This window comes from Cryptomeria japonica, chromosome 3, assembly GCF_030272615.1.
Source record: "Cryptomeria japonica chromosome 3, Sugi_1.0, whole genome shotgun sequence".
Taxonomy (NCBI): Eukaryota; Viridiplantae; Streptophyta; class Pinopsida; order Cupressales; family Cupressaceae; genus Cryptomeria; species Cryptomeria japonica.
In genome coordinates this window covers 736388802-736407521 of record NC_081407.1, presented here as the reverse complement: position 1 = coordinate 736407521, position 18720 = coordinate 736388802, and the positions used below count along the sequence as shown (strand labels likewise).

Below are 18720 nucleotides of genomic sequence, written 5' to 3'. Positions count from 1 at the left end.
GGGGGCTGAATCAGTATAACAAACTTTTCCTTTTTCAACTTAATTCACAAGCATATAAATTAATATGAAAGCATATTCATTGCATACTAACTTTCACATGAGATCTAACTATTGTGAACACAAATAGAACACAAGATATATATATACATGGAAATCCTTACATGAGAAAACCATGAAAAAATAGCTTCCTTATATACAAGAAACTCTTGTACAAATTCATAGGTATCAAGCCACTAGAGGCACCAACCCCTCATTCTGTTTGTGAGACACTTTCCCACTAGAGGCACTAACCCCTCATTCTAATTTGTGAGCACTTGCCCACTAGAGGCACCAACCCCTCATTCAAATTTCCACCTTAATAACGTTGCTTAATCAACGGATGATGGATCACAATTTAGTATAACTTTCCACAAAATTGCTATATTATCTTCCAGAAATATGCTATGATCCCTTCTACAAATCTTCTATACTCTCTTCATAAATATGCCATATCTTCTTCAAAATCTGTTATACTCTCTTCATAAATTTGCCATTAATTCTTATTCAAAATCTGCTATGAACTACCCACACTCTTCTCTTTAAATCTGAACTAAAGTTCTCATACTCCTTCACTAAGTCTGCAATCTATCTCCTAATGATTAATCAATGACTCTTGGTGCATATGATTTGTTGTCTTTGAAAACAAACACCACTCACTTCAATCCAAATTCTGATTTCTGTATATATATATATATATATATATATATATGTTTCATCAAGGAGTCATATCTTTCCAATAGTTAATTGCACTAGTAATCTACTAATCATGGGCGCTTCCTTCATAAGGATCGCTACCTTTATAATAAACATATTACATAGAAATCATTGTTTACATGATGTTTAATTAACTTGCACCTCTTTAATACAATTGATCTTCGTTTTCAATCACACCCCTTCAGAATTGATCTGTTGTTTGTCCTTTCTTAATGAATACGATTTATTGACTTCTAATAAAACTGTTTCTCTTAACCATGATCCTTCTTCTCCAGGGGTCGATGTACTCTTCATTAATAATGGTCATTGCTTGTCCTTGATAGTTAATTGACTGAAATCGAATATCCTATTCAATTGCTGACTTTTATATTCCATTTTTGCAATCGCTGTTCAATGGGTAAGGAAGTCGATTATGCTTTAAATAACTTGTTAACAGTAGACAGACTTTAAGGAGGTCGACTATGATTTAAATCATAGTGTAAATATAAATTGATGTCTATGAAGTTACTAATATTAATCTGTCATAGCCACATCTCCCAACACATAGAATAACTATATAATCACTGCCTAATGCATCCCTCGAACCATAGTTAGTCTGCCACTTTGATGTAGAATCACAGGCATTAATAAGGAAGTCATTCAGGTATGAAGTCGACAACATAAAGACCACTAGTCGCTATATTTAATCATTGCATATCAATAATGTATCGCTGTCAAGAATATTAGTTTCAGTTTCTTAATCATAAGCATTTTTTTGTCTAAACACTCCTTCAATCGCAACATAGTAATCTCTGCGTTATATACCTACAACTGCCCATTATATTTGTTTCCCTTATGACAAATTAAGTCGCTGCTCTTAGAGACCATTACTTTTGTCTTAGGCATTGCCTTTAATCAGTATTATTTGTTATCATCACTGCCACTAAAGATTGCTCCTTCACCCATATTGAAGTCAGCAATATCATCTTGAAGTCAGCTGTAAGTCTTTGCTCCAAAACAGATCACCTATCTTCTGATTCCTCAAGTTGTTGCAAACCCTTGTTCTATGTCATCTCAGTAATCTCTATGTTGTTTCCGTTACTCTCCACAACTTCAAGTAAGGCTTGGGCTGTAAGCTTTATAGTTTCATTCCTCTTTATAATTTCAATTGCTGCTACTTAATGATTTCCATTGTTGACTTTTGTATCTTTTCCTTTAGATCATTAATGATTATTCCATCCTATTCAAGATACAATTTCTTGAATATGATCAATCTATTTCTATTCTTTTCTATGAGATTTGTATCATCATACTTATATGGCAATACCCATTTCTCTTGCCACCTTTGACATTCATGACTTTATTGATGACATTCTTTTTACCTTTGATATCAATGACAACTTTTCCAGCATAACTGAGTGTCCTTGACATCAATGACAATATTTCAACACATTCCACCATCAACTCACTACATTGCACTGCAAGGGGGAAACTTGCGGCTTGCACAATCATGTTTCTCATCATCCTCTTGGCCATCTTGGATGGATTGTATCCATACATTCATTCTTTGAATTCCTCCATATTGAAGTGTCCAAGGTTGATGTCTCCAGTCTTCTTCCATTTTGAAACAATCTTGGACTCCGGGAGCACTCCTTTGATATCATACTTCATTTGAGCTTGTCTTGAAACTCCTTCGATCTTGGTACCTGACAATTGTTTGCCCTCTCGGGTGAATAACTTAAAGCACACTGATAAAACACATAATGCAGAATGATAATGCCATAGATACCAGATGCAATATATCAGATGTTATTCCATTCATAAGTCGTTGTCCAGTCGTTGTCGTCCTACACAAGTTACATTCGGAAGTATATAAAGGTACCGAGGGGGTGCGAGCGCCAACCGTCGCACCGCAACTACCACCGCTCGGCTGCCAACTAACAAACACAATTACAACTTAATTAACTAGTTTTATTTCCATGTACAATATTGCCACCAACATCATCCCCCCCAAAAGAAAAGAAGTCGTCTCCGGACGACTTAATACAAAATAGAAATGACATTAAACAGAACTACTGAAGCTAGTCGAGCCCAGTATTATACACCTGTTGCGTCCTCGCTTAAAAACCCTTTTCTGCTACCATCCTATGCTCAAGTGCGAATTTCACCATTAGTGCTTCCTTTGACATCACAATCCTCCTATGCCTAAACCAAACTTGTCTGCAAGACATGCTTTTCAGTCTCAACCTCCACCAACTGCTACTCAAATGATACTGTCTCAATAGCCACCGACGTTGCCCTCTTGGCATCCAACTCCTGGGTACGCTGAGCTAAGTCTCACGCTAGTACTGCCTCCAACTTGGTGGTCAACTCCTCCCGAGCCCTCTGCATCCACCAAGGCAACCTCGCGTCCAGCCGAGACATACTCCAAGTTCCTCAAAGCGTACCTATCTTGCCTGGAGGTGGCCACAACCCGCTGGCACAAAGGCTAGGAGACACCTTAAATCCTCCATCACACTCCCCAAAGGCTAAAAACTGAACTGAATAACTCCCTGGTGTCATACAACTGCGTGGACCTGCAATGCCTTCCCTCAAACTTTGTTTGTTCGCAACCTCCAAATCCGTCTCCCTCTACGGCTTATGGCTTCCCCGCCAATGCTTAGCTGCAGGCTTCTTTCTCACAGTACGGACAACCACAACACTTCCCATGGTATTCTGTAGCTCAAAAATAAACTGGGGGTCGAGGGGCAACACCCCCGCGGGGTCTGGGGCAGCGCCCCAACGGGGTCGAGGGGTAGCGCCACTCGTGGGGTCCGGTGGCCCCACGATTTTTTTTTTCCATGCCGTACGGTCACCTGGCATACGAGTAGTTTTTTTTTGCAGCCGTACGGTCAACTGTCGTACGGACCTGTACGATGTTTTCTTCTTTTTTTTTCTTTCTTATATATAATCTAATTGTCGAGAGTCTTCGGCTCGAGTCCCATGCCGCTGGGATCGCCCTTCATCCTTCTCAGTTTTCCTCGTCCGAGAGTCTCCTGCTGTGGTCTTGTGCCTCTTGAGTCGCCTGCCCGGTCTCTCGAGTCCCCTTCCATCCTCTCGGGTCCCCCTTCGGGCTCTCGGGTGTCCGTCCGGCCTCTCAGGTTCCCTGCGTGCTTCACGTGGTAGGGTTTCAATTTGGGCCCGTTGGTGGCAAGTCTATTTTCAATGGTCATCGGAAGACCTGGAACCACAAATTCTACAGGGACCATGACCTCCTTCCCGTACATAAGAAGAAGAAGAATAATAAAGATTTTGAAAGCTGCGGCCTTCCAAACAAGGTTCCAATCGTTGCCGACACAATTGTTCTTCGGATTATCTAAATCACCGAGGTTGGGGGCGTCTCCCTTCCAATATTCTATGTATCTGGCAGGTACACCTCCTCTGTTACTTGCTCTGGTTCCTCTATTTCGAGCCTGTAGCTCTGGAACATTTCATAATCCTCCATCTGCCAATGGAAGAGCCCGTTCAATGACCCTGTCTCATCCTCGGAGCACTCTCCTAGTTCGAGAATCCCTTCATCGTTGGGCTCCCTGCAGCCCCGTCCTTCGGCCCTCGGGTCGCCTTTTCCTTCATCGTCCGATTCCGAAGATGATGCCAGTTCCTCGTCAACAACCTGGGTCCTCAGATCAATGGTGTACTTCCACCCCCCTTTCTCCATAGAAAGGGTGTTCTTTTTCCAGTCGTGGTTCACCTTTTGCTGTAACCAGCCACCCTCTGCCTAAGATGGCGTCGTACCCCTTCTTCTTGAGTGGGATTACCACAAAATCTAGTATGAAGGGTTGTGTCCCGATGGTAACTTGTTGGCCCATCAGTGTCCCGATGGGTTTGATTCCATGCTGATCTGCTCCGAGCAGATTGAATGTAGATGGCCACAGCGTTGGCTTCCCGAGCTTCCGCCAGGTTTCTTCTGGAAGAACATTCACTCCTGATCCACCATCGACAATAGTGTCTGTCAAGGTAGTCCCCAGTATGCCCATTTCTACCACCACCGGTTGGTGTCCGCTGTTGACTACCAACAACATGGGATCGACCGTGGGGCTTAGGACCTCCCTTAACGCAGGGTCGGCTGTGGGGCTCACGACCTCCCTCGTTTTCACTTGAGGGTATGGAGTTTAAGATAGCCGTTTTTAGCTGCGGCATGGTCTCCAAGAGGTCTTGTATTCTCACGGGTACCTCCATCTGCAATATTTGCCCAATGATGTTATTTTCCGCTTTCATACGGGATGATGTACTCGCCACCTCGTTGTCCCGTCGTTCGGCTGTCATCTCATGTTCAATATTGGCCTTTGCCTCCCGTAATCTCTCCTTCGTACAGGGGTCGAGATAAGTGGTTTTTTTCGTCTGGGTGCGGGTGATCGCCAGTACTTCTTTCTCACCAGTCTTCTCAGCCTTCTCAATGTTGAGGAGATTAACCCCTGCCTGTGGGCAATTTGCATCCTCATGGTCGCCTGGCCCACACCATCGACAGAGGTGCTGAGGGGTGGCTTCCTTCGTGCAATCACGGGCGAAGTGCCCCCACTGATTACAGGCCCTACATTGGATAATTGGCCGGCCCTTGGCGTCATACTGGATACGGCTTCCGTTATTGTTATTGTTGCTATTCCTTCCGCCGCTGCGTCTGTTGTCCTGGTAACCTCTAGATGATGCCATTGTGTTGGTTTGCGAAGTTCCGACGGCCGGCTGCTCTTGCGTGAAGAGAACTTGTTGGCTCATGGTTTTCATATTGTAGAGACATTCCTTTGTCAAATGTCCCGCAATCTGACAAATGTCGCAGAAAGCCTTCTTGGGATAGGACCCCTTGGTGTGTCCGTCACTCCTACAGTCAGTATACCACACATCGTTTTCTTCAGTCTTACTTGTACTCCCCTTCATGGCTTTGAATTCTTTCAACATTCGTTCCATGTCCTTTTGGAGAGCGTGCACCTTTTTACTCGATTCGCCACTGCTGCTGCTTTCCCCGTCAGAGTCTTCATCATCGTCAGATGAATATTTATTACTTTTCTTCTTCTTTGACGTTTTGTATTCGCTCTCTAGGTCCATCGCCCTATTATAGGCGTCGTCATATGATGCAGGTGGAACGATTTTCATCTTCCTTTGGAGGGAATGCTTTAGTCCCTCCACGAACCATCGCTTTTTCAACCCATCTGCTGGTTGACTCTCCATTTTTCCCAGCAATTCCTTCAGTGCTGTATGCCCGTACTGTCTCCTTGGTACCTTGTTTGCTACTGTATATCTCCGTTACAATTTCATTGTCATCACGGAGCAACTGAAACTCCTCCGTGAATTCCTTCTGTAGATTGGCCCACGTGGCCACTTTTTGCTTGTCCACATCGGAGTACCAATCTATGGCAACTCCACGTAACGTGGCTGGGAACTGCTGTACCCAGTCATCCTGGTTTGTCACTCCGTTGGTGGACCAAATGGTTTCACATGTACGGTAGTGCCGTAAGGGGTCTTCCTTGCCGTCCCCTGTGAACTTTGGCAATTTTTGTTTACTCGCCATCCCGGGTCGTCTTCCTGGGGGCGGTTGTGCCTGTGTCTGTGACCCTGCGCTGCTTCCTCCAGTGGCGCCGGTGGTGTGTCCTGCGTGGGCGACTGGAGGTACGGTTTTTTGCCTGTCATGTGTGGCACCTACACCCGTACGGTTGCCCTCCCCTTCGCTCCCACCCGTGCCCACTCCTGGTTCCCGTTGGTGATCTTCACTCCGTGGTGTAAGGGATAAGTTTCTAAACTGATCCCGAGTCTCTTCGACTAGATCTCTCCTTAACCTTGTTTCCGCTAGAAACTCTTCGTGGCTACGCACCCTACGATGTTTTGGCGACGCGTAAAAACTTCCCTCGGCTTCTGCACCCTCCATGACACCTCCGTGGTTCCCTTCGGGCCACCCTTTGGCAGGTCGTCCTTCGGCAAGTTGCCTTAGCCTCCATCTCCGTTCTACTTGCTGCTCCAAAATCAAGGCTCTCTGCGTGGCCTCCCACTTGTCCGCTTCTGCTTTCTTATTTTTGTCTTTATTTAATATATTTGGCATAAATCACCTCTGTACATAGCAAGCACACACCATGTACACAATTCTTTTATTTTTTTATTTTTCCCTTTTGACCACAATTTATATCAACATTGTGCCGGGATTATTACAGGGTTCAATTTCCCCTTCGCCTCTTGTTCCGTGTGCGCGTCGTCGGTCTCTAGGTTCATCTCACCGACGGGTAGGCCCATCGCATCCGTGCGCCATCCGCATCTTCCGTTCCCGAGTACGTCTAGGCAACGGTGCTAAATGTTTGCCCTCTTGGGTGAATAACTTAAAGCACACAGATAAAACACATAATGCAGAATGATAATGCCATAGATACCAGATGCAATATATCAGATGTTATTCCATTCATAAGTCGTTGTCCAGTCGTTGTCGTCCTACACAAGTTACATTCGGAAGTATATAAAGGTACCGAGGGGGTGCGAGTGCCAACCGTCGCACCACAACTACCACCGCTCGGCTGCCAACTAACAAACACAATTACAACTTAATTAACTAGTTTTATTTCCGTGTACAATATTGCCACCAACAACAATTACCCCTAAAAGAAAGAACCTTGTATTACAACTATGAATAGATCCTAGGTTAATTTTAAAATGCCTCAAGTAGAATGAAAGAAATTATGACAAGAAAATGATCATTCAAAATATTGCACTCCTATTTCTCATTGAAGGGCCTTTAAAAGAATTCACATAAAAACTATTCTTCAATGGAATATTGCAAAACATGTTCACATTTCACAAAAAGTCATTGATAATCTTCAATCTCAGGAGATAAAATCCTTCACATCCTTGTCAAAAACTCTTGTTTCTTACCTTTTGCACAAAATTTTCAGAAAAGTGAACCTTAGCAAGTTCTGATTTCACTCCAGCAACCTGGAAATTGACTTGGAAATCTCTTGTGATGCTGATACAGGTCTGGAAAATGCCTAATTTTCTGAAGGAATTAACTCAAATCAGGGTAAAAATCGCCCTCTTCTTCACAAATTTGCCTTGAAACCTGATTTATTTTGATAAGAATTGCATCAAATCTGCTGGGAAATTCCCACTTGTTCTGCTCTTAATTAGCTTGATTTTGTTTAGATTGATGGTGGAAATGATGTTTTGTTCTCCACATATATATAAGCACTCTAGACTAGGAATCACAATCCTTTGATAAAGGCCGACCTAGGCAAGATTTTATTTAATTTCAATTTATATTAGCTTCATGTCAAGTCGGATAGGCTTCAATCCTTTGTTTCCTTTTTTAAAATTCCAAATTACCTTCATACTTGTTCAAGTCAGCTTGCCCACCTTTGCTTAACTCTCCCTTGGCGGGATTTATACAAACTCAAGGAAAACATGAGCGCATTTCTTATGCATTCCTGGACACTAGAGCACAAAATGGAGGCAGTCCTAGATAATAGGGCGGAAATCAAGGATGGTCTTGGACTCCTAGGCACAAATCAAGGGTATTCCTGGACAAGTAGGCACAATTTCACCCCAAGCAAGGACAAGTGAGCGCATCTTTACATTATTCCTAGACAAGCGGCCACTTTTAGCATGTGGTCAATGACAAAAGTGGGCGCATTTAAGGGTTAGAGAAAGACTACTAGGTGCAAATCCTAGTTGTGCAAGAACAAGTGAGCACCTTTTTGAAGTTGTCAAGGATTTTCCACAAAATGCTAAGGAAAATTTGAACTTGGGGGAGAATCCATACTTGAACCTTGGATTTTTTCATTTTAATATTGGATTTCCACATCTCAACTTAGGATTTTGACACTTCAATTTTGAATTCCATACTTCAATCGTGGATTTTAATTCTCAATTTAGGAATTCCTTATTTCAACCATGGATTTTCCATAAAATTGCAATTTGTCCAAGTATAGCCCTTAGAATTTTCCTTATTTTCCTCTCCTATCAAGATATTACATCTTTGAAATTTTCCTCTCCAAATCCACAATTAGAATTTGCCTCTGCATATAGGTGCATAGATTAAATGATGCATCTTCCATGATCATTTTGTAGGCGGCATTCACCGCAGCTGCAGAGACAAAGTTTATTCTGCTAGCATAGAACGTCCGGTATCCGATCACCATGCAGGCATACTTGACCAAATCATCCTTGATGGTGTTAACGGTCATTCCCCGTTGGTTGCTCACAGAACTGGTGAGCTTGGTCATTTCTGTCTTAATAACTTTCCTTAGGGCTAGCACTTCTCCAACGTTACAGAAACCGGTGACGGCATGAATCGCTTCTGGAGTGATGTCATGTGTCCGCTCAAGATACATTTTGTCATCGTGCACTCTGCTTAGGATAATGCGGATGTGATCTTCTGTGAATTCTTCAAGAAAATAGACCGCATCGTGAAGTTTCTTTCTTTCCAAGATGCTGTATTCCGGTTTGATCTTCTTGTCATCCCTGCAGGATAAACCTAACTGAGAATGGATCACTAGGGATCCTAAGTCTTCTATTTTGCAATCAATATAATCTAAAATACCTTCCTCAACTATAACACCAGCGGGTATCTGGGATAGGGCATTGTATTTCATCTTCCTTTGTATGAAATCCGCTGAATCAATAAGTGCACTTGAACTGGAGTGGGAAGCAGAAGCCATGATAAACAAAGAAACTTGAAAAATACCTTCGCGAATCGAGATTTAGGGCTTTGACATGGTAGCTAGCAACACATCACTTCGATCGCTTGGAACACCGCTTAGTGTTCTTCACTTGACTGATTGATACTATCTCCGGATTCTACTTCAAAGTTTTTGAAATCTCTCTGAATCGCAAAACAAATCGCCTTTGGTCGCTCTGCACTTGAGAATTTCTTCGCTCGCAAATTGATAAGTGAAAATAACTTGAAAATCCCTTTTAAACAAATTCTTCACCTACCATAATAAATGCTCCACCATTAGGTTATAAACCCTAATTTTGCCTTTTACCGTTTCTAGTCTTCTGAAGATTGACAGGTAACGCATACTGGTTAAGTTCTTTTACCGGTGAAAACCGGGGGTTCGAAATATTTCACCAATTCGCTCCCCCCAAGCTTTTCTGAAGCTTAGTTTGCTGGTTCAGCGACTTCTACACTAGGTGCAGAAACCGGTTCTTTTTGTGACACTTCTTCAGGTTTCTTCTTCCATGTTGTCTTCATATCTGCTTGAACAATTTCAACATCAATCTTTCCTTCCGGAGTGACCGGTATATCATCTGATATGTTCTTTCTCATCCTGCAGATTCTAGCAGTGTGACCCGGTTTGTTGCAATGATAGCAAACCATTCCAGGTGCTCTCCATGGTCCATTATTCATGTTTCCATTCTTCCTTCTGTATGTTGCAGCAGTGTGACCGCTACCATGACAGGTCATATAGGTTGCTCTCCAACCGGTTGCAGTTTGATAGCTACCACCACCTGACTGATGGTCATAGGCATTAATACTGGTTTGGATTCCGGTTCATAGAGGATTCAGGAAAAACTCCTTGACTCCTTTGAGGATATCTTCCAGTGTTGTGTATAACTGACCTGCATTCAAATGCTCTATGCCCAAACTTGTTGCATGCATAACAGTTTCCATTGAATCTATTGGATCTAGGCTTATTGTTTAAAAAATAAGGAAAATTGTTGTAAGCCTTATTTCTACATACATTGGCAGTATGTCCTTCCTTGAGACAATTAAAGCAAACAGGTTTGAATTTTTTCTTACCTTTATCCTTCGGTGCCGGTTGCTTCTTTGATGCTCCATCTTTTGCTCCAGAGGATTCACCTTCCTCATATCCAGAGAAACCAAGTCCATTGGTATTCTTTACCGGTTTAGCTGATTCAAGCTTTTGCTCTAGCTTAGCTGCACTCTGATTAAATTTGGCAAGGATTTCCTTTGACTCAGTGAGTTCCTTGGTAATAGAAGCATGGGATTCCTTCAAGGTTGCATTCTCAGAAATAGCCATGTTTAGTTCACCTTGCATTTCTTCTTTTTCCACTTTACTCTCTTGTAGATGAGCGGTAAGTGCACTGATTTCTTGCTTCAGCTTGGAGATCTCATGATCTTTGTCTTTTACTAGATCTTCAGCTTTCCTCCGGTTCTCAAGCTCTTGACACATTTTGATAGTCAGTCCTTCCAATTCCCTTCTGAGGTTAGCATTGGATTCATTCAGTTTTTCAACTTCTTCAACTAGGGCATCCATGCCTGCTTCATCAGAAGAACTATTTTCAGTAAACTCCATCAGTTTTTCAGCATGCTCTCTTCTTTTTGCCAGAGAGGCTTTATATTTGACTTTGAGTTCATCAAAGGCTTTCTCAGTCTGAGTGAGACGATGAGTAAGCTCCCTCACAGTGTATTCCCCCATATCTCCTTCCAAGTGGTTAAACTTATAGAAAGGTTGGCTCTGATACCAATTGATGAATACTAAGGGGGGGGGGGTGAATTAGTATACCGAAAAATACTGAACTCAAACACTTAAACAGTTTAGCAGTAAACCGGTATAACAGATTTACTAACAAACCGGTTAAAACAAATGCAAACCAAACAGCAAATAAGACATTCACCCACATGAGCACAATCACCATAACACAAGAGATTTTGACGTGGAAACCCAAATGGGAAAAACCACGGTGAGATGAAACTCACAAGTAACTATCTGCAGAATAATAACCAGACCGGTTAAGGTCATACAATGTTCTTCACCAGAACAGATCCTGTTAGGAATCTCAATCTCTGTTAGGAGATAAGTCCGATTAAAGACTACCTTGTGAGAGGATTTCAGATCCACGGTTGTGAACCACCTTGTTAAAGGATTTACAAAGGCTTTGCTAGGCCTACCCGGTTAAGGGTTTCAGACTTGTCGAAGATGTGAGTAATCAACAAGTGAGTGATCTAAATACTAGCACAGTATGCTTGGTTAGATCCTTGATAGCTCATTGTTAATGCATTTCAGCATTACTTCAGTCTTCAATATCTCCACACTCTGTTTCTTCACACAGACCTAATCTTCTCTTCTATGATTGCACATACAAAAACCTCATCAATCACCTTAAACCCTAACATCACCTAAAACCCTAGACATGATGTCCTTATAAACGAATCTGATTTCATGTCGGTCCAATAGGATTACATTGCAAGTTCCTAGGTTCAGTGCATCTGGACACATTTGGTAACACGACACAGAATCACCGCCAAAGTGTCGGTGGATGATAACTCATCACAAAAATACCGGTTGGTAACTCATCACAGAGTAATACCGGTTCATACATTTACCGATTACCGATTTGTCAAAATGAAGACTAGGAAAAAAGATAACAACCGCTTTGTTCCTTTGTACCGCTTTGGGATCCTCGAACCGCTTGAGGTCTTCATACCGCTTGGGTCTTCATACCGCTTGAGATCGGTAAACACTTTCTGCAAAACACTGATAGTCTAAAGACTATAATACATAATACCGGTTGGAACAAATACCGGTTGAGCATAACTCATATATACAAAAAGTGATCTCAAAGCAAGTGTGTCTCCATCAATGACAATCACAACATCATCATCAAAAATGCCAACATGTTTATATTTAAAATATAAAAGGGTACATATGAAAATGAGATAATTTATTTAATTAGTTTTATGTCTATGTCACAATAAAAATAATGTAACCTAATAAAAAATGTACTAGCGATGGATAACTAAAGTTAATAATTTTATAATCACCCCTTACATACCTCCATGGAAAAGTTATCAATTCTGTAAGGCATAAAACCAGTGTCATCATCAGAGAGAAGAACAAGGTATGTCGCAAGACTCCCATCAGAATTGTTAACACCTTTGACATCTCCAACTGCTACACTAGCATTCTGCACTTCAATGCGTACCATTTGTAATGCTCCAGTCACATAATTTCGCATTTTTACCTGGGTATCTCCAAGCTTATCTGGAAGAAAGCTACCAGACCAATCCCAGCCAGGTTCGTCGAATCGGATAGATACAAGTAGCTCTCTACAAAAGGGAAACAATAGGAATGTGGATGAAATGATAGAAAAACTCTTTATATGTTCTCCTTTTGCAAAACAAGGTGTATTATCCAGTAGCCAGAAAACAGTGAACCCCCTTTTATGAGTATCATCAGAGAAAACATTTATCAAGCAAAATAACACTCCAATAAAGGATCAGAAATGTAATACTCCAAAAAGGTCAGATATATACTTTTTGTAGCAATGTTTTACCACCAGAACTAGAATTGACATCTCTTAAATATCTCAGAGAATCTCAAAGCTAAATTGATTAAGAGAATTTCTTGCATTAACATTTTAATTTTCAGAAAATTTCAATCATAGTGTTTCCTAACCTGTCTCATGGAAAGAATGTACTTAGACAGTCACTTTCCTTTCCACTGTAGGTCACAAGCTCATACATGAGGTCCTAACATATAGCAATTCTTTATATTTTGCCAGACAGGCATTCTGTAAAACTGTAAGTAAAGATAAGTTGTTTTTAAATTTAATTTTGAATAAACAAATTACTACTGTTGAAACTATTCAGAGCATAGAATTATCCTCACATACTCCTATATGAATGCATACATATGGAAGCATTGAACATTATAATTTTACCAAAAAAATCCACAAAATTGAACCTTTAATAATTTAAATGGCTTTTTCAATTAAATTTTCCTTACAATATTCAGGAAAACATTTAGGAATACGAATGTATAAATACGAATGTATAACAGTGACCAATATTAATAAATAATGTATGCAATATCCCAATATTTTGGTTCCTTACGCTTCTATTTAAAATATTTTGGTTGCTTACACTTTATTTGAAATTGTCTTTTTAACCTAAATACACAATCTCTGAATTTATATGTTTCCAATTTTCCAGTTTCAGTCCTTTTTCACAACATTTGTGCAAGACAAATAAACATACGCATGTATTGGATTTGGTCTATATGATCTCTCATTACCAAGTTTTCACAATGTCCAATCTTGAATATCCGTACTGACCATTAGTGATATAGTGAATGACACATGTTAACACAATTACCATTTCTTGCAGGAAATAATGTCAAATAATTTGGGTATCTGACATGTAACTGATGAAAACCTCTCATAATAAGTTGGTAATATAAGCTTATTAACCATCTTGTGCCAGTGATAGGATTAGCTAAGAATCTGAGACAAGAATCTGGACTAGGTTCACAGTCGCATAAATTATTCTTAAATGGTGTTTGCACTTCTTGGTAATCCAGGTTTATTTGAAAAGGCATCATACATAGTTGATAACAAAGTTAGATCAAATAGTTTTTTTAATATTTGTAGGAAATGAACATATTTCTTCACCTTCCTTAGTTCATTAAACTTGCAATGTCTGTTGTGTTACTGTCTTATCAGCAATTGACAAAAATCAAACATTGACATGAAAAATGTAACCTGTCACTACAAGCTCTCATTCTCCCTCATTTCAAATGTGTATAAAAAATGAACTGGTTTGGATTTATAATCTTATTTGCACGCATTGCAATGATGCAGAACTGGTAAGTTATCAAAGGACAGTTATTTCTCAAAATGTGTCATTAATACCTCTTAACATTAGTCCAATGAAGACTTAAGTGCTCTCCAATTCTCAAACGTTGAAATGACCTAGTTCCCCTTTGCTTGTATAATAAGTCTCTGCTGCATGCATTGCTGATCACATATCTGCAAACACAATATAGTACCAATTAGCTTAAAAGTTTTATGTAAATAGCATAATATGTTTTCAGTAAACTTGGATCATTCTAATACAAAGAATAAGTTTCTCAAAGCAGTCATTTTCCAGCAGGTAATGCATTAATCACTATTAAGATTATTCTAATTGTCACTAAATAATCTTCGTTTCAACTAATAATGCTTTCAGTTCTACTTCTCATCCATATGGAAATGCTACAAAAAAGTCCACTGTAGCATAACCATTAAAAATGGCTTTGGATGAATAGTTATCTCTTGCTGACTATATAGAGTTGATAAACATGATCTTTCAGGCAATTGCCATTTTTATTTACATTCTATATAAAATGCCCATCTTCATTTCGAATCAATTTTCCAATAGATTCACAAGGAGGAGTTTCAAATCAGCATAAGATCTCATTATTAGTCTGGTAGTAAATATGCCAACCTAATCAACCAGACCAGTTCTTATCCTGTGTATGTAAGAAGATATAAGATACCGAGAATAGCAGCAGTGATGGTGAGTCCAAAACAGTACAAGCCCCTAGACGGGATATGCTATGAATGATGAAAGAATGAAAAGTTGAGAAGGAAGGACCGAAGGAGAATGAGGAAATGTGGTGTACCGCTTGTAAGGTAGAAGGTCACACAAAAACAACCTGCCCCAAGACACTATTTTGCAACATCTGTCAAGTATTGGGACATTCCATCAAGGAATGCCTGTACAACTTAAAATCAAGAAGCAAACAAGTGCTCTTTGCCCAAGTGGAACACGCAACCCCTTCAACCACACCACCAAAACTACCAGCCAATTCTAATGCATTTCCTAGCTAATCCTATAACAATAGGCAAGGGAACAATAATTGCTACAATAATAATAATTACAACAGTGGGCTAAGGAGCAGAATACAAAATGACGCGAAAGGGAGACCCATGATACAATGTTGAAAATGTAATGAATGGGGTCACTTAGCCCGAGACTGCCAAAGCAGTCAAAACAATGCAAGCATGATGTGCAAGTGGTGTGGACTCGAAAACCAAAAAGATGCTAACTACCCGAAATAGAAAGGGGTAAATATGCTAGCCGTGGAAGAGCCCAATGAGGAAGTGTTGGCAATCACCAGGCTGCAAACAAAGAAAGCAGTATATCCAGATACTCGTATGGGGAAGGAAAGACTTTGGTAAGCCAAAGCCAACATGGAACGGGCAATGGCGGATGAAAGAAGAGCCTCAAATGAAGCCACTAGTACTCCACTATAGTCAGAGTTTAAGAAGAACATATTAAGACAGTTCCTGCAAACCACAATACCCGTAAGGGTAACTAACCCTCTACAAACCATGCCACAATTGAAAATGGTAATCACCAATATAGTTGGTGACAACACAGTAGGCCAGCAATGATGCAAACCACAGAAGGAATTGACAGTGAAACCATTAGGCGACCTGGCCACTGATCCCATGTTACTGGCGGTAAGCATTGGGAGGAAGACGACATTCGTTGAGATGGAGATAATGTGCAGGAAACTAACAAACACCATCGTTGACGATCACTCGGGTATCAATGTATTGCTGGAGGAAACATGGAAAGGTTTGGGTGAGCCAACACGCTGGCCGCCAACCTTCCAATTGGTGGGTAACAATCAGCATGGCATTAAGCCATTGGGGACATTGATGTCTCAAAAAGTCACAATCAACACACAATACTTCTTCCTGGATTTCATAGTTATCCTGTTGCAGAATAAGGTGTATGACTCTCTCCTCGAGAGGGGTTGGTTGATCACTACTAAGGCAAATGTAATGTCCCCATTTTGAAGAAGAATTGATTAATTAATTAAGTTGTCCAAATTATTGATATATTTTATGTATAGCTTGATTAATTATTTTAATTAATAATATTAAGATAATTATTTATAAAGTTATCAAATAAATTAAAATTAAAAGATGACTTTTTATTTAATTAATTTAATAAAAGTGACTAATTAAATATTATTTCATAAAGTCACTTCTAGAAGCTTCTGGATGTTGAAGTGAAAAAGTATAAAGGGAGATCAAGTTGAAGCTTCAAGGCAGATTTGGGAATTGAATTGGGTTTTGTAGAACCGAGAGGTGTCTGCAGTCTTGGGTCTTTGGGAACGAAAACTCCCATAGATTGCATAACTGAGGGAGTGAAAGACCTTCCAAGGGGTTGCAGTTGAGAGTGGAGGATACTCAATCTTTCCATATTGAGCATACTGAGATATTACATGGTCATGGTGGTTGGGTTCATGAGGTTTTCAGACTTATCCTTGAGGAGCCTTAAACCCATTTATTTCTATTAGAGAGGAAACCGATTTTGTTGAAGATCATTTGAGAACATTGTTGGGAGTATGTTGTTCAGAATTTCTGATTTGAGACCGAATTGTAATTTCTGATCCTAACCCATGATTTGGGTCATATCACATCATTTAGGCCACGAATCATTATCAAGAAGGCAGCAGCAGCATTGGTGAAGAAAGGCGATTCCATTGGTGGATGATTGGAGGTCAAATTGCATGAAGAATTGGTCTATTCGCAGGTCTGATACAAAAACAACCTCAGATTATACACCCACGATTTTGTTCATCTTTCATCAGTGAGGCATCAAAAGCTAAGTTTGAGGTCAGCAATTTCATTAGAAGGCAAAGGCGATTCCTTATATGTCAAGTAGTGAAGGTTTTGTGGAGATATCGGCTTCATATCAGTCCAAAATCAGAATTGAACCTGTATGTGGTACACCATCGATTTGACTCATATCCCCACGATTTGGCATCAAAACACACCATTAAGGGAAGTGCTTCACTCAAGGGACAAGGGAGATCATTTAGGAGGAGGTTTGGAGCACATACTGCTGATCAATATCAAATATCAGTCTTTCTAATTGCAGCAGCAGGGGCGAATTATGAAGTGGTTCAGATTTGGCACATTGGTGGCTCTTTGTCTATGATATTGCTTGCTTCTTCACAACGCCTCATCCCAGGTTCATTTGCTAATAACACTTCATTGTAATTATCTGTTTTGAATGCCTAAAGACTAGGACTGTCATTTGTCTTCAGACTATCTGAAAAGGTCTATAATATCAGTCCTTATATTTGATCAATTTCGTTGCCTATGTAATGTCTTTGGATGGTCAAATGAAATAGAGAATAGAGGAGTTTGGATTTCATCTACTATATCTTTAGATTTATGATTGTTTGATGTATGCCAAGTGTTCGTCATAATGTCAGTCTGTTGTAGGACATGGTTTTTGATGACTTAAACTCATGAATATCATTCATAGATTGTTGCTTAAGCATCTCTAGTCATCTATCGATTAAGAAGAGTCATTTAGGGTTGATTTTGATTGAAATGTTCATATAAGACGGTCTTTATTACAATCTGAAAATTCTATCAGCATAACACGCAACTTGGACAGCAAATATTCCTTGTTTTCAGTCATCATAGGACGGGATATTTCAGTGGTATCAAAGCCAAGATCCTGCCATCCCATGATTGATGAGTGAAAGAGAAATAAGCTACTACAACAGGGAACAACTAAGGCAGCAATTTCATATTCCACGGGTACTTGAGGTTGACACATTTTCAGAGGCATTAAGGGAGAAAGAAAAAGAAAAGAATATGCCCGAGGATGATAAAGATGCAAGGATGGAACAGAAGTTTGACACCATGATTGACATGATGTCTCGGTAGCTAGGGAAAATGGATCAAATACATCAGCAACCTGAACAAAATCGAACAAGTAATTCAGGGGAAGACAGTGGGAGAGGTAGCTGCAATGAAGTGGAAGGGAGAGAAAGGACAGTCAATCAGCACGATGCCTACACTAGAGGATCAGCCTCTAGACCACTATTTCCTATCTTCACTCCATGGGAAGAACAACCACAGGTTGCTGCCCTTGTACCTTATGCAGATGAAGCACAACAGGCATATCTAGAGTACACTACCTTACCTCTTGACTTGAGAGATATGTGGTCTTTTGATCAGTTTATGAATCAAAGAGGTTGGAGGAATGTTGGGAAGACTGATAAGCACACTCCAGCGCAGAATGATTATCAGCATACTCTAGGAAAGATCACCATGCCTTATTATGATGGGAGCAACAAATGTACAGGTAGGTCATGGGTGCAGAAGCTTGACAACTATTTGTCATGGAGACCAATGCCCGAAGAGGATGCTATCAGGTTCGCCACATTACATTTGGAGGGTGTTGCCCATGAGTGGTGGTATCATGGATTAACCACA

At 40.4% G+C, this 18720-nt stretch overlaps 1 protein-coding gene across 3 annotated transcripts in view; it reads right to left on the bottom strand.

The window, feature by feature from the left end:
- Positions 1 to 18720, bottom strand: part of LOC131074913 (uncharacterized) — a 305681-nt gene that overhangs the window by 75337 nt on the left and 211624 nt on the right. For all 3 annotated transcript variants that reach the window (XM_059218550.1, XM_059218551.1, XM_059218552.1), the window contains 2 exons: positions 14338 to 14454; positions 12481 to 12754 (listed from right to left, as the gene is read on the bottom strand). In XM_059218550.1, coding sequence (XP_059074533.1) covers positions 12481 to 12754; positions 14338 to 14454 — 391 coding nt within the window. The remainder of the gene's footprint in view (positions 1 to 12480; positions 12755 to 14337; positions 14455 to 18720) is intronic.